We start from the raw sequence: 25,118 nt of genomic DNA, 5'->3' as shown, positions 1-25,118 counted from the left end.
TACTGTGGGGAAGGGATTAGGAAGGGAGCGCACCTACATGATGATGCCTGTCCAGGGAAATTTATCTTCCGAGGCCTTGATCTGCTATGCCGGTGTTAAACATGCCTTGCCATGCCAACGGCCCTTTTCAGGGCCACCCACCTCGCTCGAAAGAATGCTACATCCAATGCTTGAACCACACTCTTCTGTAGCCACGCCATCGTCCACTCACCACTCTCCCTCCCTCCCTCTCTCCTTCCCTCCCTCTCTCCTTCCCTGCCTCTCATTCTCCATGGTGTCTACACTCGCGAGATCTCACGATATCCCACCGGATGGACCGCCATCTTGAACAGGGCGTCCATCTTGGCCCGCAGGTGACATCATCGGGATGCGCGCGCACACCGGAACCGGACGTGACGTCATCGCGATAAATGCACACACCGGAACCGGAACCACCCCTTACCGGAAGTGCCGCCATCTTGTATAGCGTGACCGGAAGTGCTGCCATCTTGAAAAAGGGGCCAGGGTGACGCTGTACACAACTTATGGGTATTTATATAGCGCTATAGTCCATCCCATCTACATGCACGCTGAAAGCGCTTTCTTCGCGTGGATGTCAATCTCTACGACACAATATATGTTCAAGATCAACTCTCTGGGGATCATACAACTAGTGCAGCCACTAGGCGCAACACATCACCAATCCGTGCTGAAGACAACAGTGTGTGGTTCTAGCATATATCTGTACCATTGTCTAACGGATTTACTTGCTTATGTAGCTCTGACAAAAATAGCCTTGTCTACTAAGTGCATTTCATTGTCCATTCAGCCACTAACACGTAAGCAGAATTTCCTAACCAATTAGTAATGATTCCACCCTTTCTACCACCCTACCCGGCAGACAGGGCAGTCTCATACTGTCTGAATAGGTCTGTGGCCAAACGCCTGACTGTGAGGCGAATGTGCAGACAAACATGGCGATGTGGAATAGAAAGCATAGAATCTGCATTTGGCGTCTAGGCTTCTAAACCTCTTAGTACGACGACAAAACATTAAGACCAGCATTTCTTATACCAGAGTGAAGCGACTGGTTTCAAATGTAAAAATCCCGCATTTGTAGACCCACCATTGTCTGAATTTCAGGTACACATTCATTTAGTTTGCATTAATTATACCGCCACCAAGATAATACTGACTTTGTTATTCCGTCGCCACGGAGATCGGCTCAAAAATGCAATTGATGTACATGAATGTAATTAGTTAAACAATGGATTCCTTTTCCGTTGATCGGTTCGTGGAGCTGGCTGAGTTCAACCTGATCTTAACACAACAGAGCAGTCGCCATCAAACACAAGAAGCCGAGAACGGTGATGTGAGATCGGGACGCGCATGGATGGAGGTACATATAAAGCAGCGAACATGTCTGTGTGTGTCCGCTTGAACAACTTGTCTGTTGCTGGATTATATAATGCCATTGCACTGAGTTACTGGGTGAGTGATGAGGTGAGTGATAGGGTTAGTGATGGGTAAATGATGGGGTGAGTGTTGGGGTGACTGATGGTGTGAGTGATAGGCTGAATGAAGAGGTGAGTGATCGGGTGAGTGACGTGGCGAGTGATGGGGTGAGTGATGGGGTGAGTAATGGGGTGAGTAATGGGGTGAGTGATGGGGTGAGTGAAGAGGTGAGGGATGGTGTGAGTGATAAGGTGAGTGATGGGGTGAGTGATGGGGTGAGTGATGGGGTGAGTGATGGGGTGAGTAATGGGGTGAGTAATGGGGTGAGTGATGGGGTGAGTGATGAGGTGAGTGATGGGTTGAGTGATGGGGTGACTGATGTGGCGAGTGATGAGGTGTGTGATGGGTGAGTGATGGGTGAGTGATGGGGTGAGTGATGAGGTGTGTGATGAGGTGCGTGATGAGGTGAGTGATGGGGTGAGTGATGGGGTGAGTGATTGGGTGAATGATGGTGTTAGCGACGGTGTGACTGATGGTGTGACTGATGGTGTGATTAATGGGGTGATTGATAGGGTGAGTGATGAGGCGATTGATGAGGTGAGTGGTGAGGTGAGTGATGGGACGACTGATTGGGTGAGTGATGGGGTGAGTGATGGGGTGAGTGATGGGGTGAGTGATGGGGTGAGTGATGGGTTGAGTGATGGGGTGAGTGATGGGGTGAGTGATGGGTGAGTGATGGGGTGAGTAATGGGGTGAGTGATGGGGCGAGTGATGGTGTGAGTGATGGTGTGAGTGATAGGGTTAGCGATGGTGTGACTGATGGGGCGAGTGATGGGGTGATTGATAGGGTGAGTGATGAGGTGAGTGATGGGGTGAGTGATGGGGTCGAGTGATGGGGTGAGTGATGGGGTGAGTGATGGGGTGAGTGATGGTGTGAGTGATGGGGTGAGTGATGGGGTGAGTGATGGGGTGAGTGATGGGGTGAGTGATGGGGTGAGTGATGGGGTGAGTGATGGGGTGATTGATGGGGTGAGTGATAGGGCGAGTGATGGTGTGAGTGATGGTCCGAGTGATAGGGATAGGATGGTGTGACTGATGGGGTGAGTGATGGAGATGGAGTGATGGGGTGATTGATGGGGTGAGTGATGGGGGTGACTGATGGGGTGAGTGATGGTGTGTGAGTGATGCGGTGAGTGATGGGAGTGGAGTGATGATGAGTGAGTGATGGGGTGAGTGATTGGGTGAGTGATGAGACGACTGATGAGGTGAGTGATGGGGTGAGTGATGGTGTGATTGATGGGGTGAGTGATGGGGTGAGTGATGGGGTGATTGATGGTGTGAGTGATGGGGTGAGTGATAGGGTGAGTGATGAGACGACTGATGAGGTGAGTGATGGGGTGAGTGATGGTGTGATTGATATGGTGAGTGATGAGGTGAGTGATGGTGTGAGTGATGGGGTGAGTGATGAGACGACTGATGAGGTGAGTGATGGTGTGAGTGATGCGGTGAGTGATGGTGTGAGTGATGAGGTGAGTGATAGGGTGAGTGATGGGGTGATTGATGGTGTGAGTGATGGGGTGACTGATGGTCTGATTGATGGGGTGAGTGATGGGGTGAGTGATGAGACGACTGATGAGGTGAGTGATGAGGTGAGTGATGGGGTGAGTGATGGTGTGATTGATGGGGTGAGTGATGGGGTGAGTGATTGGACGACTGATGAGGTGAGTGATGGGGTGAGTGATGGGGTGATTGATGGGGTGAGTGATGGGGTGAGTGATGGTGTGAGTGATGGTGTGAGTGATGGGACGACTGATGAGGTGAGTGATGAGGTGAGTGATGGGGTGATTGATAGGGTGAGTGATGGGACGACTGATGAGGTGATTGATGGGTGAGGATGGATGGGATGAGTGAGTGATGGGGTGAGTGATGGGGTGGAGTGATGGGGTGAGTGATGGGGTGAGTGATGATGGTGAGTGATGGGGTGGAGTGGATGGAGTGAGTGATGGGTGTGAGTGATGGGGTGAGTGATGGGGTGAGTGGATGGACGACGAGGATGGGGTGAGGATGGGGTGAGTGATGGGGGTGAGTGATGGGGTGACTGATGGGTGAGCGGATGGCGTAAGGGATGGCGGGAGTGGATGGGGTGGAGAGTGGACGACTGACGGACGGACGACGGAAGACGGACCGACGACGACGGACTGACGGGGGACGACCGACGGACTGACGGACCGACGGATGGTGGACGGACGACCGACGAGGTGGACGGACGGACGGACGACCGACGACGGAGACGGACGACCGACGGACGTGGATGACGACCGGATGGACGACGGACGGCGGATGGACGACCGGATGCGGACGAGGTGGATGGACGACCGACGGATGGGACGACCGATGGATGACGACGGACGATGACCGACCGATAACGACGGACCGACCGACGACGACGACGGAACGGAATCGACGACGACCGACCCGACGGACGGACGCGGACGATGGACCGACGACTGAACGAAGGACGGATGGAGTGGATGGGCGTGGATGACGACGGACGGACAACGGATGGATGACCGACGACTGACGACCGAAGGATGGACGGAGTGGATGGGATGGGACAAGGATGGACGACTGAAGGATGGACGACGGACCGACAGGAGGAGGATGGACAAATGGACGAGGTGGATGGAGGGACCGGATGGATGGACCGACAGTGAGGACGAGGATGGAGTGGACGGAGTGGATGGATGGAGGTGAGTGGATGGGGTGGATGGATGGAGGACTGGATGGAGTGGATGGATGGACCGAGGATGGACCGGACAAGGACCGGGTGAGGATGGACGTGGCCGGAGTGGAGTGGAGGAGGATGGATGGAAAGGATGGAGTGGATGGAAGGTGGATGGAGGATGGAGGAGTGGATGGAAGGAGTGGATGGATGGATGAGTGGATGGAGGAAAAGGACTGGAGGATGGAAGATGGATGGATGGAGGAAGGATGGAAAGGATGGATGGATGGATGATGGAGTGGATGGAGGTGGATGGAGTGGAGGGACAGTGGATGGATGGAAGGAGTGGATGGATGGATGGACAAGGATGGAGAATGGATGGATGGAGGAAGTGGATGGACAGGATGGATGGAGTGGGATGGATGGTGGATGGAGTGGATGGACGGATGGAAGGTGGATGGATGGATGGAGGAATGGATGGAGGTGGACGATGGAGTGGAAGGATGGATGGAAGGAGGAGTGGATGGAAGGATGGATGGAGTGGATGGAATGGAATGGATGGATGGATGGGTGGATGGATGGAGTGGATGGATGGAAGGAAAATGGAGTGGATGGATGGACTGGAATGGATGGAGTGGATGGAGGATGGATGGAGTGGATGGACCGAAGGATGGAGGATGGATGGATGGAATGGATGGAGTGGATGGTGGATGGATGGACGAGTGGATGGATGGATGGAGTGGAGGATGGATGGAAGGGATGGATGGATGGAATGGGATGGTGGATGGATGGATGGAATGGATGGAATGGAGTGGATGGAGGATGGATGGAAATGGATGGATGGTGGATGGATGGATGGATGGATGGATGGATGGAGGACAGGATGGAGTGGATGGAAGGTGGATGAAGGATGGAAGGATGGATGGTGGATGGATGGATGGATGGATGGAGGATGGATGGATGGATGGAGGATGGATGGATGGATGGATGGTGGATGGATGGAGGATGGATGGATGGAAAAGGATGGAGGATGGATGGAGTGGATGGAGGAGTGGATGGAGGATGGAGTGGATGGATGGAGTGTGGATGGATGGAGTGGATGGATGGATGGATGATGGATGGATGGATGGATGGATGGATGGATGGATGGATGGATGGATGGAGGATGGATGGATGGAATGGATGAGGATGGAGATGGAAGATGGATGGAAGGAATGGATGGATGGATGGATGGATGGAGGTGGATGGATGGAGTGGATGGAAGGAGGATGGAATGGATGGATGGATGGAGAGGATGGATGGATGGTGGAGTGGATGGTGGAGGGATGGATGGGAGGATGGTGGATGGAGGGATGGTGGATGGATGGATGGATGGATGGATGGAATGGATGGAGGTGGATGGAGGATGGATGGATGGATGGATGGTGGAGGAGGATGGAAAGGATGGATGGAAGATGGATGGAGGAGTGGATGGAGGTGGATGGATGGATGGATGAGTGGATGGACGGAGGATGGATGGATGGATGGATGGACCGACCGATGGGGTGGGACGGTGGACGATGGATGGGACGGAGTGGATGGATGGAGGGACGGAACGGATAAAGGAGGAGGATGGACGGAGTGGATGGATGGGAGTGGATGGAGTGGATAGGATGGATGGAGTGGATGGATGGATGGATGGTGGAGGTGGATGATGGAGGAAGGATGGATGGAAGGATGGAGTGGATGGATGGAATGGATGGAAGGATGGACGGGATGGTGGAAATGGAATGGATGGTGAGTGGATGGAGGTGGATGGATGGAGGGACCGGAAGTGGAAAGAATGGATGGGAGGAAAGGATGGATGGATGGTGGATAAGGGTGGAGGATGAGTGGATGGACGACCGGATGGAAGGAAAGGAGTGGATGGAGTGATGGATGGATAAGGAAGGATGGATGGATGAGTGGATGGTGGATGGATGGGATGGATGGAGGAGTGGATGGATGGAGGATGGAGTGATGGAGGGATGGATGGATGGACTGGATGGATGGATGGATGGAATGAGTGGAGTGGATGGAAGGAAGGATGGACTGATGGAGTGGATGGATGGAGGAGGGTGGATGGTGGATGGAGTGGAGGGGTGGAGGATGGAGGAAGGAATGGAGGAGGAAGGATGGATGGAGGAAGGATGGAAGGAGTGGATGGATGGTGAGGATGGAGTGGATGGTGGAGTGGATGGAGGATGGATGGATGGACAAGGAGTGGATGGAATGGAGGATGGATGGACCGAAGATGGATGGATGGATGGATGGATGGAAGGATGGGATGGGAGGAGTGGAATGGATGGATGGATGAGGAGGAATGAAGGATGGAATGGATGGAGCGGATGGATGGATGGATGGATGGATGGATGGAGTGGATGGACAAGATGGAGTGGATGGATGGATGGATGGAGGCATGGATGGATGGATGGACCGGATGGAAGGAGTGGAATGGATGGATGGATGGATGGACGGAGGAATGGATGGAAGGAGGATGGTGGAGGGTGGAGGATGGATGGATGGATGGAGGATGGAGTGGATGGATGGATGGATGGAGGATGGAAGGAGTGGATGGAGGAGGATGGAGGTGAGTGGATGGAGGACAGGATGGTGGAGGGATGGAGAGTGATGGATGGACCGAGGACATGGATGGAAGGATGGAGGAAGGAGGATGGACTGATGGGTGGATGGAGTGGATGGAGGATGGAGGAAAGAGTGACGGTGGATGGATGGAGTGGATGGAAGGAATGGATTGGATGGATGGATGGAGGGTGGAGAATGGATGGTGGATGGATGGATGGAATGAGAGGATGGTGGATGGGGATGGATGGACAGGGTGGAGGGTGGATGGATGGAGGACGGAGGAAGGATGGAAGAGATGAGTGGATGGAAATGAGTGGAAGGAGGATGGAAGGATGGATGGATGGAAGAGTGGATGGAGGAGTGGATGGATGGTGGATGGAGGTGGAGGAATGGAAGGAGTGGATGGATGGTGGATGGATGGATGGATGGATGGATGGATGGATGGATGGAGGAAAGGAGATTGTCTGTCCTCACACCGCTACCGGACCTCCCTACTGGGAGATTGTCCGTCCTCACACCGCTACCGGACCTCTCCCCTACAGAACATTGTCCGTCCTCACACCCCTACCGGACCTCTCTCCCTACAGGAGATTGTCCGTCCTCACACCGCTACCGGACCTCTCCCCTACAGGACATTGTCCGTCCTCACACCGCTACCCGACTGACCTCTCCCTTACAGGACATTGTCCGTCCTCACACCGCTACCCGACCTCTCCCTACAGGAGATTGTCCGTCCTCACACCGCTACCGGACCTCTCCCCTACAGGAGATTGTCCGTCCTCACACCGCTACCGGACCTCTCCCCTATAGGACATTGTCCGTCCTCCCACCGCTACCGGACCTCTCCCCTACAGGAGATTGTCCGTCCTCACACCGCTACCGGACCTCTCCCCTACAGGACATTGTCCGTCCTCACACCGCTACCGGACCTCTCCCCTACAGGAGATTGTCCGTCCTCACACCTCTACCGGACCTCTCCCCTACAGAACATTGTCCGTCCTCACACCGCTACCGGACCTCTCCCCTACAGGAGATTGTCCGTCCTCACACCGCTACCGGACCTCTCCCCTACAGGAGATTGTCCGTCCTCACACCGCTACCGGACCTCTCCCCTACAGGACATTGTCTGTCCTCACACCGCTACCGGACCTCTCCCCTACAGAACATTGTCCGTCCTCACACCGCTACCCGACCTCTCCCCTACAGGACATTGTCTGTCCTCACACCGCTACCGGACCTCTCCCCTACAGGAGATTGTCCGTCCTCACACCGCTACCGGACCTCTCCCCTACAGGAGATTGTCTGTCCTCACACCGCTACCGGACCTCTCCCCTACAGAACATTGTCCGTCCTCACACCGCTACCCGACCTCTCCCCTACAGGACATTGTCCGTCCTCACACCGCTACCGGACCTCTCCCCTACAGGAGATTGTCCGTCCTCACACCGCTAATGGACCTCTCCCCTACAGGACATTATCCGTCCTCACACCGCTACCGGACCTCTCCCCTACAAAACATTGTTCGTCCTCACACCGCTACCGGACCTCTCCTCTATAGGACATTGTCCGTCCTCACACCGCTATCGGATCTATTACCTTGAATATAATATCTTAACTTAATAGTTTGGTTTTCAACTTGTTCGAATTATCCCTTCGCCCTCATCGAGGGAGCTTAAACAAACGCTCAGTCCCCTATTGTTCGTGGTAATTGGGAAAGGACCACCATTCGCATGAAGGCGAAAACGAAATTCGATCAATGTTTATACACGCCGAAAAAATTCGCCTTCGTGCAAATGAACCCTTACATAGATATATATATACTAGGCACATAAAGAAACTGTGCATACAAAAATTTAAAATTTAAATTGATCAAACCTGTGTAGACACAAAAGGATTTAAACTCAGAGGTTAGTGACATGTTTCCAACATGCACGCATGTGGAGAAATGTTGTTTTTACAGATGAGTCCAGGTTTAACATTTCCCATAGTGATGGACGTCAACGTGCCTATAGACGCGTGGGAGAACGTTATGCACAGGCCTGTGTCTTGGAGAGGAATCGCTTTGGTGGTGGTTCCGTGATGTTTTGGGGTGGAATAACAACACACCAAAGAACTCCTTTGGTGATTGTTCAGGGCAACTTAACTTGTGTGGGCTACAGGGATCAGATTCTTCGACCTGTGGCAATTCCTTTTCTGCAACGTCATGGCCCTTGGTTAACATTCCAACAGGACAATGCCCGCCCTCATATGGCAAGGGTTGCTATGGATTTCTTGCAACACCACAACGTTGACTTACTGCCTTGGCCTGCACATTCACCGGATCTCTCCCCGATAGAGCATGTTTGGGACGAGATGGATCGACGTCTACGCCGTCTTCCTCATCCGCCAGATAACGTCCTTGACCTTGCAACAGAACTTGAGAGAATCTGGCGTGACATCCCACAAGCCTTCCTTGCACGTTTGATAGGCTCTATGCGTCGTCGATGCACTGCTGTTCTCAATGCCGATGGTGGACATACCCGTTATTGAGCTTGTGACATGGTCGTTTGACCCCTGCCCCGCTTGTGGACTCGTGACGTCATTGTGATTGTCTTTTCAATTGAAATTCTCCCGACTTGTTATGGTCTCATGATCCCTCCATTAAAGTTTATATGTACCTTTGACATTGTTATCGTACTTATCAACTGGGATAATATTTGACAATGCACAGTTTCTTTATGTGGCTAGTATAGTATGACCAGAAATTATTGAGAATTTTAGGAATATGTTTAATTGGATTTCTAGTATAAACAACCTTGACCAGCTATCAAGTGCTTGGTTTCATTCAAGAGAGACAACTCCGTTTATCCTTTTTCATTAGTTTGTGAAGAGTTATCCCCCTTTGTTTACTTGCTAGCAGACGACATTTTCAGTGATCCTCAGTATGGATGATTTAGAGAAGAGGAAGTAGATTTTAGAGTATTATAAAAAGGACATCAGATCAGCTAAAGTGATTTCAAGTAGAACAGGCATCCCTTTGTCCACTGTTTATCGTGTTTTGAAAAATATTGCAAATGGATATGGCATTGAGCACCAGGGAGGCGCAGGTAGGCCCAGAAAATTGACTGTCGGTGACAGGAGGCGGCTTGGTATTCTTGTTTCTAAACAAACGAAGGAGTTTAGAAAACTTAAGGCTGGATATGATTGATAGAGGAACTGTGGCTGTCTGTAAGGTGACAATTAGAACTGAGCTGCATGCAATGGGTTGGCAGAAAAGTCCTGAACAAAAGGAGCGAAGGTTGAACTGGTGCTTACAGCAGAGAAATTTTAACTGGGACAATGTGTTTTTCTCAGATGAAAGTTCTGTGTGGCGGTTTCCTAATACACTGAAATTCGGGACCAAACAAACTGAAAAACCTTTGTCTCAGCGCCCAAAGTACAGTCCGAAATTTAACGTGTGGGGTGGCATATCTGTGTTAGGGGCAACGCCCCTCTGTGTATTTGAAGGGAATATGAACAGTGAGCGGTACACATATATTCTCGAGGACATTTACTTCCATCTGCTCACGTGTTCTATGGAAATGTTTGGATTTTCCAGCAGGACAACGACCCAAAACATCGTTCAAAGCATTCACAGGCCTGGTTTCGGATCCAAACTATGACATTATTAGATTGGCCAAGCTATAGCCCTGACCTAAATCCAATAGAAAATGTTTGGGGACTTATGAAGGAAAGTGTAAATAAGAAAAATCTGACAAATATTGCTGAAATGAAAGAAGAGGTGGTCCGATATTGGGACAGCATGGACCACGACTTTCAAACTTCTTAGTAGTATGCCCCGCCGCATTGAAGCCTGCATTGCTGCCCATGGTGACTTGACAAAATACTGACTGTTCACCTGTCTTTGAATCTGGAGTTATGTTCTGCTAATATTCACATTTAATACGTGAGTAATGAGTGGAAAAAAGAAAATTACAATCTTTAAATTCTCAATAATTTCTGGTTGTACTGTATTTCAATAGGTAATCTGCCTAATACACGGTTTATCCTCACTGTGCAGGCAGCCTGTAGAGGGTTAGGATTAGTGATGTTGTTGTAAGGAAAGGGGTCGTCTCATAAACTAAACTCATGGCGTAGGGAGAGATTCCAACTGATAGATTGTCAGACTGATGAACTCAACTCACCAATTTAACATGTTGAATTAATGTCACTGAATAAAACTCAGCTATATATTACACAGGAGAATGAGTTCATGAGTTCTAGAGTTCATTCCTAATACGCAAGGTGGTCGTAATCGTGTATATCAAGGTTATAAGCTCAGAATACGGAAGAGACGCAACACCAGTGTACATTGGAGGTGTTGCAAGGCAGGCTGTCCTGCAACCACCAACCGGGTGCCAGGACCACAAATCATGTCGAAGGCTGTTGACACTATACCACCATAGTTGTCGAAACTACAAAATGCACAAAATGAGTCAGTTGCTTGCCATGTTTGCTTCTCAGAATAAACTACCCTTTTGGTTCTTTTTGGTTTAGATTTGCCGTTATTCACAGAGGTTCAGTATGCCGAGATAGTTGGTGAACCTGAGGACTGTATGAAATCTCTTTCTATGGTTAATTCTACTGATTCTATGAGAGGTGAAATGGGGTTTAACGTCGCACTTAAGAATATTTCACTCATATGACGACGTGCATGCGTGTGTATGTGTGGCTGCTTGTACTAGCCCAGACTGAAGCTGGTTTTATAACTGATTCTATGAACAATATGTGTACATATACGTATATAGACATCTTGTCATTTGTTTAGCAACTTTAGAAACAGCGTTGTAATGCAGAGAGAAGCTTGAGAGAATATAGTTTAAACATATTTATTCGTGAAACGAATGGATTGGCAAACAAGCTACAAACTTGTATTAATGCCGCTCCAGTACAATTTGCAAAGGTAAATAAACCAAAATTAACATACAGGATAATCACATGACAAATCACAAGGTTAATGTACAGTCAGATGATAATTTATATTTCAACAGCAATTCCATCATAACAACCGATATATTTCTTAAAGCTAACAATTCTTCAACCATATTTGGTACCAAATCTACAAGAAGCTGTGATGAAGAGGTAAACAGATTTTAAGACAGCTAGGTCATCAAGATCAAATATTTCACTATTCCCATATAGAATTGTGTTTAAGCTGTACCCATTTTTGTAATAAACCGCATCATTTCTTAACACAGCGTAGTTTGGACAGGCAAGCAGATAGTGTTGTGTATCTTCACGATAAACGCCGTACGAACAGGAAGGATCGTTTGAGATATGTCTTTCAAATTTATGATAATTTAGATCAGTACAGCCTAGACGAAGCCTACAATGAATAATTTGACAAAATCGACTTTCATAATTCAGATCATACTCAAATGAAAATCCTGACTTGGGTGTTACTTTTTCAGCAAATGTTTTTTGAGATTGTATCATTTAATGTCATTCGGTAAAGCATCCCAAAGGTCTACTGTGCTTGGTAAAAACGAGTTTAAATAAGGGACCGTTTATAATATATGGCAAGGGTGGTGGGGTGGGATGATGATGCTTTTTATGCAGAAGCATGGACAATGTGAATGCCTCCCCCCTAAAATTTATGTACAAAATAAGTGATCCACCCTTGCATATCATGTACAAAATCAATGAAGCATAATTTTTTAACATGTTAATGTACAAAATTGCTGACCCCCCAAATACATGTGTACAAAACTGCTGACCTCCCTACCTACGCAGAACAAAATGGGTGCTCCCCCAATTTTTTTTTCACACACACACACACACACACACACACACACACACACACACACACACACACACACACACACACACACACACACACACACACACACACACACACACACACACACACACACACACACACACACACACACACACACACATTTGAGTTGCATTTACGCGAATACATTTTATTTTTTTGTAATTTAAATTTTATTTCTGAATCCCTGTTACAGTCAAAACTAAGCAGCCAGGGGACAGCTCAGTCTGAAGATATACAGTAATTTAATGGGATACAGGTGGAATTCTTTACGAAACATGACAATCCATTCACTCACCATTCACACAAATGCAAGATTTTCAAAAAAATTATCAAACATATTAAGAATATAATTAATTCAGTCGTCTTTGAATAAGCCATGATATAAGAGCCATTTGGAATAAAATTCGGAGTTACAGCTTTTGTTAAAGAAAATACATTTTTCAATACTATATCTCAATCTCAAGTCACTCCTGAACTGAGCAATATTTGGTAAAACAGAATTGAGCTTGCATTTGTACAAGTAATTTTTTCCCAATAATATGAACAAGTCAAAAACAGAGTCAGTAAAAACAGCCAAAAATTATCAGTTCCATAGTGAGTTTGAGATTATGGATAGGGTCACAACCTTCTGTTAACCATGATAAAAAATTTGACCATATGGTTTGCACAAATTCACATTCTCATAACAAGTGACAAATAGATTCCTTTTCTTCATTACAGAATGAACATAAGTTAGAATCTTTTATTTTAATTTTTTAAAGAAATGTATTGGTAGTTAATTCTACGGAGTATCCTGTATTCGAACCATCTCAGTTTGGTGTCTTGTGTTGATTTAAACGATTTTAGGAATGGGAAAATACAGTTCCAGTCAAGACCACACTGAAAATCCTCTTGCCACTTTAACTGTGCTCTTGGTGTCCTATTTGAAGAACAAAGAATGTAGTAATAGGCTTTTGAACCTTGATTAATTGAAAGTAACAACCGAGTAATTGGTGTATTTCCTGCACATTGTCCAGTGTTTTCTTTCACAATTGACAAGCCAGCAAAATATTTTCTTATAGAGCTAATGACACCATAGCATTCTAAAAAAGACACATTCAATTGATACCTTTCATTAAAATCAACCACAGACAGATAACTGCCATTTTCATCGACAAGATCACAAATTTGAGAGATATTCCTTTGAATCCACCTTTCATTTTTCTTCAGGTTTAATTTTACTTGAAAAATCATAAAAAGAATATTTAAGAGAATATCATGCTCCCCTTAGATTGTTGTACATATCTGATACTGACCAGGTAGAATACCACGGTATCACACTCCCCTTATATTATTGAATATATCTGATACTGACCAGGTACAATACCGCGGTATCACACTCCCCTTATATTATTGAATATATCTGATACTGACCAGGTACAATACCGCGGTATCACACTCCCCTTATATTATTGAATATATCTGATACTGACCAGGTACAATACCGCGGTATCACACTCCCCTTATATTATTGAATATATCTGATACTGACCAGGTACAATACCGCGGTATCACATTCCCTTATATTATTGAATATATCTGATACTGACCAGGTACAATACCGCGGTATCACATTCCCTTGATGTTGATGTATTTGGCTGTAATCACACTGACCACGTCAGGTATGACCACTGCTCCGAATAGAACACACATGAGTGATATGGCCAGATACCCCATGTTGGTGGAGGAAGACCGCTCGTCTTTAGCGCTCTTCTTCTTCTGAACATACTTGCTCAAAGTCCTCGCCTCAACTTCCAGCTTCTTCTTGATCACCCGCGCAGCTTCTGCCACTTGCTTGACGTCTGAGGGAAGCGACGAATCTTTACATTGGCACATACACTTCACCACAATCTTGCGCTGTGGGAAAGGGTTGTATGGAATGGCGAGCTCAGTGCTTGCTGTTGCTGCACGTGAGGCTGGTGTCACGGTAGTGGTGATATCTGTGGTTGTTGTTGCACTTGAGGCTGGTGTCACGGTCGAGGTGATATCCGTGGTTGTTGTTGCACGTGAGGCTGGTGTCACGGTCGTGGTGATGTCTGTGGTTGTTGTTGCACGTGAGGCTGGTGTCACGGTCGTGGTGATGTCTGTGGTTGTTGCTGCACTTGAGGCTGGTGTCACGGTAGTGGTGATATCCGTTGTTGTTGCTGCACGTGAGGCTGGTGTCACGGTAGTGGTGATATCCGTTGTTGTTGCTGCACGTGAGGCTGGTGTCACGGTCGTGGTGATGTCTGTGGTTGTTGTTGCACGTGAGGCTGGTGTCACGGTCGTGGTGATATCCGTGGTTGTTGCTGCACTTGAGGCTGGTGTCACGGTCGTGGTGATATCCGTTGTTGTTGCTGCACTTGAGGCTGGTGTCACGGTCGAGGTGATGTCTGTGGTTGTTGTTGCACGTGAGGCTGGTGTCACGGTAGTGGTGATATCTGTTGTTCCACTTGAGGCTGGTGTCACGGTCGTGGTTATATCCGTTGTTGTTGCTGCACTTGAGGCTGGTGTCACGGTCGAGGTGATGTCTGTGGTTGTTGTTGCACGTGAGGCTGGTGTCACGGTAGTGGTGATATCTGTTGTTCCACTTGAGGCTGGTGTCACGGTCGTGGTTATATCCGTTGTTGTTGCTGCACTTGAGGCTGGTGTCACGGTCGAGGTGATGTCTGTGGTTGTTGCTGCACTTGAGGCTGGTGTCACGGTCGAGGTGATGTCTGTGGTTGTTGCTGCACGTGAGGCTGGTGTCACGGTCGAGGTGATGTCTGTGGTTGTTGTTGAACCTGAGGATGATATCACAGTCGTGGCAATAGTCAAACATGCTGCTGTCGTTGGTTTTGGGGATGTCACTTAAATGAACAAAAGACAAATAGCTGATTATTCGCATGGATGTTTAACGCCGATCAGCAATATTCCAGCCTGTAAATAATCATGTCTGGACCAGACAATCCACTGATCAACAGCATGAGCATCGATCTACGCAGGTGGGGGTAAATTTTACAAGATAGGCTCATTTACTTTCTACGAGCACTTATAATGTTGGGATCGCGCACTCAGTGGTTCTTCTTTATAGGCTCTTTCGTTTCAGAGAAAATGCATAAACTGTCATTACCATAGACACACGCACGTGCACATGCACAAGCACACGCATACACACACGGATTCACTCGGGACCTATCATGTGACGTACCTCGAACTGGCTGCCCCCTTATGATAACGTTACACAATTCAAGGGCAGACGACTGATTGTATTTTGTGATCCTGACATATCGTCCCACCGTTGGCTGGTCACAGTGGAGAACTCTGGTCTCTCCATTTTCAAAGGATGCAGGATAATACAAACAGAGATTCTGTGCATCACACGTCTCAGGGTCAACCATGTGCATGGTAACGTGGAACTCCCTCAACCTGTTTCCTGAAACACGTTATGGAGGAAGTGGCGGTAAACAGTTTGTCACATTATGTTGTTTCCTTGTTTCGTTGTATAGATGCTGTTGTTTCCCCAAGATCATCTTGTTTCGTTATATAGATGCTGTTGTTTCCATCAGGTCACCATGTTTAGTTATATAGACGCTGTTGTTTCCCCAGGTCACCTTGCTTCGTTATATAGATGCTGCTGTTTCCCCCAGGTCACGTTGTTTCGTTATATAGATGTTGTTGTGTCCCCCAGGTCACCTTGCTTCGTTATATAGATAGTGTCTCCCCCAGGTCACCTTGTTTCGTTATATAGATGCTGCTGTTTCCCCCAGGTCACCTTGTTCCGTTATATAGATGTTATTGTTTCCCCCAGGTCACCTTGCTTCGTTATATAGGTCTGTTGTTTCCCCCAGGTCACCTTGTTCCGTTATATAGATGTTATTGTTTCCCCCATGTCACCTTGCTTCGTTATATAGGTCTGTTGTTTCCCCCAGGTCACCTTGTTCTGTTATATAGATAATGTTTCCCCCAGGTCACCTTGTTCCGTTATATAGATAGTGTTTCCCCCAGGTCACCTTGTTTCCACATATAGATGCTGCTGTTTCCCCCAGGTCACCTTGTTCCGTTATATAGATGTTATTGTTTCCCCCAGGTCACCTTGCTTCGTTATATAGGTCTGTTGTTTCCCCCAGGTCACCTTGTTCCGTTATATAGATAATGTTTCCCCCAGGTCACCTGGTTCCGTTATATAGATAGTGTTTCCCCCAGGTCACCTTGTTCCGTTATATAGATTTTGTTCTTTCCCCCAGGTCACCTTGTTTCCACATATAGATGTTGTTTCCCCCAGGTCACCTTGTTTCGTTATATAGGTCTGTTGTTTCCCCCAGGTCTCCTTGTTCCGTTATATAGATAGTGTTTCCCCCAGGTCACCTTGTTTCCACATATAGATGTTGTTTCCCCCAGGTCACCTTGTTTCGTTATATAGGTCTGTTGTTTCCCCCAGGTCACCTTGTTCAGTTATTATAGATAGTGTTTCCCCCAGGTCACCTTGTTTCCACATATAGATGTTGTTGTTTCCCCCAGGTCACCTTGTCCCGTTATATAGAAAGTGTTTCCCCCAGGTCACCTTGTTTCGTTATATAAATAGTGTTTCCCCCAGGTCACCTTGTTTCCACATATAGATGTTGTTGTTTCCCCCAGGTCACCTTGTCCCGTTATATAGAAAGTGTTTCCCCAAGGTCACCTTGTTCCGTTATATAGATAGTGTTTCCCCAAGGTCACCTTGTTTCGTTATAAAGATGTTGTTGTTTCCCCCAGGTCACCTTCTTCCGTTATATAAGGTTGTAATTTCTTTAAATTATGATTTTCTCCTTGGTAAAGTAGCTTCATAAGACTTTATTGTTCCCATTAAGTTGCTTTCCTCCAGGTTAACCATCATAGCAGGTCCACTGAATCTTTCTGTACTCACCATAGCAGGTCTACTGAATCTATCTGTACTCACCATAGCAGGTCTACTGAATCTATCTGTACTCATCATAGCAGGTCCACTGAATCTTTCTGTACTCATCATAGCAGGTCCACTGAATCTTTCTGTACTCACCATAGCAGGTCCACTGAATCTTTCTGTACTCACCATAGCAGGTCTACTGAATCTTTCTGTACCCACCATAGCAGGTCTACTGAATCTTTCTGTACTCACAATAGCAGGTCTACTGAATCTTTCTGTACCCACCATAGAAGGGCTACTGAATCTATCTGTACCCACCATAGCAGGTCTACTGAATCTTTCTGTACCCACCATAGCAGGTCTATTGGATCTTTCTGTACCCACCATAGCAGGTCTATTGGATCTTTCTGTACTCACCATAGCAGGTCTTCTGAATCTTTCTGTACTCACAATAGCAGGTCTACTGAATCTTTCTGTCCCCACCATAGCAGGTCTACTGAACCTTTCTGTACCCACCATAGCAGGTCTATTGGATCTTTCTGTACTCACCATAGCAGGTCTACTCAATCTTTCTGTACTCACCATAGTAGGTCTACTGAATCTATCTGTACTCACCATAGCAGGTCCTCTGAATCTTTCTGTACCCACCATAGCAGGTCTAGTGATCCTATCTGTACACACCATAGCAGGTCTATTGAATCTTTCAGTACTCACCATAGCAGGTCTACTGAATCTTTCTGTACCCACCATAGCAGGTCTACTGAATCTATCTGTACTCACCATAGCAGGTCTACTGAACCTTTCTGTACCCACCATAGCAGGTCCACTGAATCTTTCTGTACTCACCATAGCAGGTCTACTGAATCTTTCTGTACCCACCATAGCAGGTCCACTGAATCTCTCTGTACCCACTATAGCAGGTCTACTGAATCTTTCTGTACCCACCATACAAGGGCTACTGAATCTTTCTGTACACACTATAGCAGGTCCACTGAATCTTTCTGTACCCACCATAGCAGGTCTATTGGATCTTTCTGTACCCACCATAGCAGGTCCACTGAATCTCTCTGTACCCACTATAGCAGGTCTACTGAATCTTTCTGTACCCACCATAGAAGGGCTACTGAATCTTTCTGTACACACTATAGCAGGTCTACTGAATCTTTCTGTACCCACCATAGCAGGTCTATTGGATCTTTCTGTACCCACCATAGCAGGTCTACTGAATCTATCTGTACTCACCATAGAAGGGCTACTGAATCTTTCTGTACCCACCATAGCAGGTCTACTGAATCTTTCTGTACTCACCATAGCAGGTCTACTGAATCTATCTGTACTCACCATAGCAGGTCCACTGAATCTATCTGTACTCACCATAGCAGGTCTACTGAATCTTTCTGTACTCACCATAGCAGGTCTACTGAATCTTTCTGTACCCACCATAGCAGGTCCACTAAATCTCTCTGTACCCACTATAGCAGGTCTACTGAATCTTTCTGTACCCACCATAGCAGGTCCACTGAATCTTTCTGTACCCACCATAGCAGGTCTACTGAATCTTTCTGTACTCACCATAGCAGGTCCACTGAATCTTTCTGTACTCATCATAGCAGGTCTACTGAATCTATCTGTACCCACCATAGCAGGTCTACTGAATCTATCTGTACTCACCATAGCAGGTCTACTGAATCTATCTTTACTCACCATAGCAGGTCTACTGAATCTATCTGTACTCACCATAGCAGGTCTACTGAATCTATCTGTACTCACCATAGCAGGTCTACTGAATCTTTATGTACTCACCATAGCAGGTCTACTGAATCTATCTGTACTCACCATAGCAGGTCTACTGAATCTATCTAGCAGGTCTACTGAATACTCACCATAGCAGGTCTACTGAATCTATCTGTACTCACCATAGCAGGTCTACTGAATCTTTCTGTACTCACCATAGCAGGTCTACTGAATCTTCTGTACTCACCATAGCAGGTCTACTGAATCTTTCTGTACCCACCATAGCAGGTCTACTGAATCTATCTGTACCCACCCTATAGCAGGTCTACTGAATCTTTCTGTACTCACCATAGCAGGTCTACTGAATCTATCTGTACTCACCATAGCAGGTCTACTGAATCTTTCTGTACTCACCATAGCAGGTCTACTGAATCTATCTGTACCCACCATAGCAGGTCTACTGAATCTTTCTGTACTCACCATAGCAGGTCTACTGAATCTTTCTGTACCCACCATAGCAGGTCCACTGAATCTGAATCTCTGTACCCACCATAGCAGGTCCTACTGAATCTTTCTGTACCCACCATAGCAAGGTCTACTGAATCTATCTGTACTCACCATAGCAGGTCCACTGAATCTTTCTGTACTCACCATAGCAGGTCTACTGAATCTTTCTGTACCCACCATAGCAGGTCCACTGAATCTATCTGTACTCACCATAGCAGGTCTACTGAATCTTTCTGTACTCACCATAGCAGGTCTACTGAATCTATCTGTACTCACCATAGCAGGTCTACTGAATCTTTCTGTACTCACCATAGCAGGTCTACTGAATCTTTCTGTACTCACCATAGCAGGTCTACTGAATCTATCTCTGTACTCACCATAGCAGGTCTACTGAATCTTTCTGTACCCACCATAGCAGGTCTACTGAATCTATCTGTACTCACCATAGCAGGTCTACTGAATCTTTCTGTACCCACCATAGCAGGTCTACTGAATCTTTCTGTACTCACCATAGCAGGTCTACTGAATCTTTCTGTACTCACCATAGCAGGTCTACTGAATCTTTCTGTACCCACCATAGCAGGTCTACTGAATCTTTCTGTACTCACCATAGCAGGTCTACTGAATCTTTCTGTACCCACCATAGCAGGTCTACTGAATCTTTCTGTACTCACCATAGCAGGTCTACTGAATCTTTCTGTACCCACCATAGCAGGTCCACTGAATCTATCTGTACTCACCATAGCAGGTCTACTGAATCTTTCTGTACCCACCATACAGGGCTACTGAATCTTTCTGTACACACCATAGCAGGTCCACTGAATCTTTCTGTACCACCATAGCAGGTCTACTGAATCTTTCTGTACCCACCATAGCAGGGTCTGTACCCACCATAGCAGGTCTACTGAATCTTTCTGTACCCACCATAGCAGGTCCACTAAATCTCTCTGTACCCACTATAGCAGGTCTACAGAATCTTTCTGTACCCACCATAGCAGGTCCACTGAATCTTTCTGTACCCACCATAGCAGGTCTACTGAATCTTTCTGTACTCACAACAGCAGGTCCACTGAATCATTCTGTACTCATCATAGCAGGTCTACTGAATCTATCTGTACCCACCATAGCAGGTCTACTGAATCTATCTGTACTCACCATAGCAGGTCTACTGAATCTATCTTTACTCACCATAGCAGGTCTACTGAATCTATCTGTACTCACCATAGCAGGTCTACTGAATCTATCTGTACTCACCATAGCAGGTCTACTGAATCTTTATGTACTCACCATAGCAGGTCTACTGAATCTATCTTTACTCACCATAGCAGGTCTACTGAATCTTTCTGTACCCACTATAGCAGGTCCACTGAATCTTTCTGTACCCACCATAGCAGGTCTACTGAATCTATCTGTACTCACCATAGCAGGTCCACTGAATCTTTCTGTACTCACCATAGCAGGTCTACTGAATCTATCTGTACCCACCATAGCAGGTCTACTGAATCTATCTGTACTCACCATAGCAGGTCTACTGAATCTATCTTTACTCACCATAGCAGGTCTACTGAATCTATCTGTACTCACCATAGCAGGTCTACTGAATCTATCTGTACTCACCATAGCAGGTCTACTGAATCTTTATGTACTCACCATAGCAGGTCTACTGAATCTATCTTTACTCACCATAGCAGGTCTACTGAATCTATCTGTACTCACCATAGCAGGTCTACTGAATCTTTCTGTACCCACCATAGAAGGGCTACTGAATCTATCTGTACCCACCATAGCAGGTTTACTGAATCTTTCTGTACTCACCATAGCAGGTCTACTGAATCTATCTTTACTCACCATAGAAGGTCTACTGAATCTTTCTGTACCCACCATAGCAGGTCCACTGAATCTTTCTGTACTCACCATAGCAGGTCTACTGAATCTTTATGTACTCACCATAGCAGGTCTACTGAATCTTTCTGTACTCACCATAACAGGTCTACCGAATCTTTCTGTACCCACCATAGCAGGCCCACTGAATCTTTCTGTACCCACCATAGCAGGTCCACTGAATCTTTATGTACTCACTATAGCAGGTCTACTGAATCTATCTGTACTCACCATAACAGGTCTACTGAATCTTTATGTACTCACCATAGCAGGTCTACTGAATCTATCTTTACTCACCATAGAAGGGCTACTGAATCTTTCTGTACTCACCATAGCAGGTCTATTGGATCTTTCTGTACACACTATAGCAGGTCCACTGAATCTTTCTGTACTCACCATAGCAGGTCTACTGAATCTTTCTGTACTCACCATAGCAGGTCTACTGAATCTATCTGTACCCACCATAGCAGGTCTACTGAATCTATCTTTACTCACCATAGAAGGGCTACTGAATCTATCTGTACCCACCATAGCAGGTCTACTCAATCTGTTTGTACCCACTATAGCAGGTCTACTGAATCTTTATGTACCCACCATAGAAGGTCTAGTGATCCTATCTGTACACACCATAGCAGGTCTACTGAATCTTTCTGTACTCACCATAGCAGGTCTACTGAATCTTTCTGTACTCACCATAGCAGGTCTACTGAATCTTTCTGTACCCACCATAGAAGGGCTACTGAATCTATCTGTACCCACCATAGCAGGTCTACTGAATCTTTCTGTACCCACCATAGCAGGTCTATTGGATCTTTCTGTACTCACCATAGCAGGTCTACTGAATCTATCTTTACTCACCTTAGCAGGTCTACTGAATCTATCTGTACTCACCATAGCAGGTCTACTGAATCTTTCTGTACTCACCATAGCAGGTCTACTGAATCTATCTTCACTCACCATAGCAGGTCTACTGAATCTTTCTGTACCCACCATAGCAGGTCCACTGAATCTTTCTGTACCCACCATAGCAGGTCTACTGAATCTTTCTGTACCCACCATAGAAGGGCTACTGAATCTATCTGTACCCACCATAGCAGGTCCACTGAATCTTCTGTACCCACCATAGCAGGTCCACTGAATCTATCTGTACTCACCATAGCAGGTCCGCTGAATATTTTCTGTACTCACCATAGCAGGTCTACTGAATCTATCTGTACCCACCATAGCAGGTCTACTGAATCTTTCTGTACTCACCATAGCAGGCCTACTGAATCTATCTTTACTCACCATAGCAGGTCTACTGAATCTATCTGTACTTACCATAGCAGGTCTACTGAATCTATCTTTACTCACCATAGCAGGTCTACTGAATCTATCTGTACTCACCATAGCAGGTCTACTGAATCTTTCTGTACTCACCATAGCAGGTCTACTGAATCTTTCTGTACCCACCATAGCAGGTCTACTGAATCTTTCTGTACTCACCATAGCAGGTCTACTGAATCTATCTTTACTCACCTTAGCAGGTCTACTGAATCTATCTGTACTCACCATAGCAGGTCTACTGAATCTTTCTTTACTCACCATAGCAGGTCTACTGAATCTATCTGTACTCACCATTGCAGGTCTACTGAATCTTTCTGTACCCACCATAGAAGGGCTACTGAATCTATCTGTACCCACCATAGCAGGTTTACTGAATCTTTCTGTACTCACCATAGCAGGTCTACTGAATCTATCTTTACTCACCATAGAAGGTCTACTGAATCTTTCTGTACCCACCATAGTAGGTCCACTGAATCTTTCTGTACCCACCATAGCAGGTCCACTGAATCTTTATGTACTCACCATAGCAGGTCTACTGAATCTATCTGTACTCACCATAACAGGTCTACTGAATCTTTATGTACTCACCATAGCAGGTCTACTGAATCTATCTTTACTCACCATAGAAGGGCTACTGAATCTTTCTGTACTCACCATAGCAGGTCTATTGGATCTTTCTGTACACACTATAGCAGGTCCACTGAATCTTTCTGTACTCACCATAGCAGGTCTACTGAATCTTTCTGTACTCACCATAGCAGGTCTACTGAATCTTTCTGTACTCACCATAGAAGGGCTACTGAATCTATCTGTACCCACCATAGCAGGTCTACTCAATCTGTCTGTACCCACTATAGCAGGTCTACTGAATCTTTATGTACCCACCATAGAAGGTCTAGTGATCCTATCTGTACACACCATAGCAGGTCTACTGAATCTATCAGTACCCACCATAGAAGGTCTAATGATCCTATCTGTACCCACTATAGCAGGTCTACTGAATCTATCTGTACCAACCATTGAAGGTCTAATGATCCTATCTGTACCCACCATTACAGGGCTACTGAATCTTTCTGTACACACTATAGCAGGTCCACTGAATCTTTCTGTACCCACCATAGCAGGTCTATTGGATCTTTCTGTACCCACCACAGCAGGTCCACTGAATCTCTCTGTACCCACTATAGCAGGTCTACTGAATCTTTCTGTACCCACCATAGAAGGGCTACTGAATCTTTCTGTGCACACTATAGCAGGTCCACTGAATCTTTCTGTACCCACCATAGCAGGTCTATTGGATCTTTCTGTACCCACCAAAGCAGGTCTACTGAATCTATCTGTACTCACCATAGAAGGGCTACTGAATCGTTCTGTACCCACCATAGCAGGTCTACTGAATCTTTCTGTACCCACCATAGCAGGTCTACTGAATCTATCTGTACTCACCATAGCAGGTCTACTGAATCTATCTGTACTCACCATAGCAGGTCTACTGAATCTTTCTGTACTCACCATAGCAGGTCTACTGAATCTTTCTGTACCCACCATAGCAGGTCCACTGAATCTCTCTGTACCCACTATAGCAGGTCTACTGAATCTTTCTGTACCCACCATAGCAGGTCCATTGAATCTTTCTGTACCCACCATAGCAGGTCTACTGAATCTATCTGTACTCACCATAGCAGGTCCACTGAATCTTTCTGTACTCACAATAGCAGGTCTACTGAATCTATCTGTACCCACCATAGCAGGTCTACTGAATCTATCTGTACTCACCATAGCAGGTCTACTGAATCTATCTTTACTCACCATAGCAGGTCTACTGAATCTATCTGTACTCACCATAGCAGGTCTACTGAATCTATCTGTACTCACCATAGCAGGTCTACTGAATCTTTATGTACTCACCATAGCAGGTCTACTGAATCTATCTTTACTCACCATAGCAGGTCTACTGAATCTATCTGTACTCACCATAGCAGGCCTACTGAATCTATCTTTACTCACCATAGCAGGTCTACTGAATCTATCTGTACTCACCATAGCAGGTCTACTGAATCTTTCTGTACTCACCATAGCAGGTCTACTGAATCTGTCTGTACTCACCATAGCAGGTCTACTGAATCTTTCTGTACCCACCATAGAAGGGCTACTGAATCTATCTGTACCCACCATAGCAGGTCTACTGAATCTTTCTGTACCCACCATAGCAGGTCTACTGAATCTTTCTG

General features: G+C 46.4%; 3 protein-coding genes and 1 long non-coding RNA gene across 4 annotated transcripts in view; 2 read left to right on the top strand and 2 right to left on the bottom strand.

The window, feature by feature from the left end:
• Positions 1–3,975: 3,975 nt before the first annotated feature.
• On the top strand, positions 3,976–5,850 carry LOC124280487 (probable RNA helicase SDE3). Its single transcript, XM_046716425.1, has 2 exons — positions 3,976–4,184; positions 5,667–5,850. The coding sequence occupies exons 1-2, from the start codon at positions 3,976–3,978 to the stop codon at positions 5,848–5,850; spliced, it is 393 nt and encodes a 130-aa protein (XP_046572381.1).
• A 1,343-nt stretch (positions 5,851–7,193) lies between these two features.
• On the top strand, positions 7,194–8,318 carry LOC124280486 (protein enabled homolog). The gene has a single exon (XM_046716424.1). It carries the CDS (start codon positions 7,194–7,196, stop codon positions 8,316–8,318), a length of 1,125 nt encoding a protein of 374 aa, XP_046572380.1.
• A 3,273-nt stretch (positions 8,319–11,591) lies between these two features.
• LOC124280523 lies at positions 11,592–12,392 on the bottom strand. Its single transcript, XR_006899698.1, has 2 exons — positions 11,879–12,392; positions 11,592–11,847 (listed from the first exon to the last, which is right to left on the bottom strand). It is a non-coding gene; the product is annotated as an uncharacterized LOC124280523 (long non-coding RNA).
• Positions 12,393–13,126: 734 nt separating this feature from the next.
• Positions 13,127–25,118, bottom strand: part of LOC124280514 (endochitinase 2-like) — a 35,216-nt gene continuing 23,224 nt past the window's right edge. Inside the window, exons 3-5 of the mRNA XM_046716468.1 lie at positions 15,766–15,990; positions 14,147–15,358; positions 13,127–13,476 (exon numbers count right to left, since the gene is read on the bottom strand). Of these exons, the coding sequence (XP_046572424.1) occupies positions 14,166–15,358; positions 15,766–15,990 (1,418 nt within the window). The 3' untranslated portion in view covers positions 13,127–13,476; positions 14,147–14,165. The remainder of the gene's footprint in view (positions 13,477–14,146; positions 15,359–15,765; positions 15,991–25,118) is intronic.

Source organism: Haliotis rubra, unplaced genomic scaffold, assembly GCF_003918875.1.
Source record: "Haliotis rubra isolate DU_JTF1 unplaced genomic scaffold, ASM391887v1 Scf269, whole genome shotgun sequence".
NCBI classification, from domain to species: Eukaryota; Metazoa; Mollusca; class Gastropoda; order Lepetellida; family Haliotidae; genus Haliotis; species Haliotis rubra.
This window is presented reverse-complemented; position numbering and strand designations above follow the sequence as displayed.

Coding starts and splice junctions, on each gene's coding strand:
- LOC124280486 (XM_046716424.1), top strand. CDS start 7,194: ATGGATGGATGGATGGAGGAAAGGAGATTGTCTGTCCTCACACCGCTA.
- LOC124280487 (XM_046716425.1), top strand. CDS start 3,976: ATGACGACGGACGGACAACGGATGGATGACCGACGACTGACGACCGAA. Junction 4,185..5,666: donor GACGGAGTGGATGGATGGAG/GTGAGTGGATGG, acceptor GGATGGACGGAG/GATGGATGGATGGATGGATG.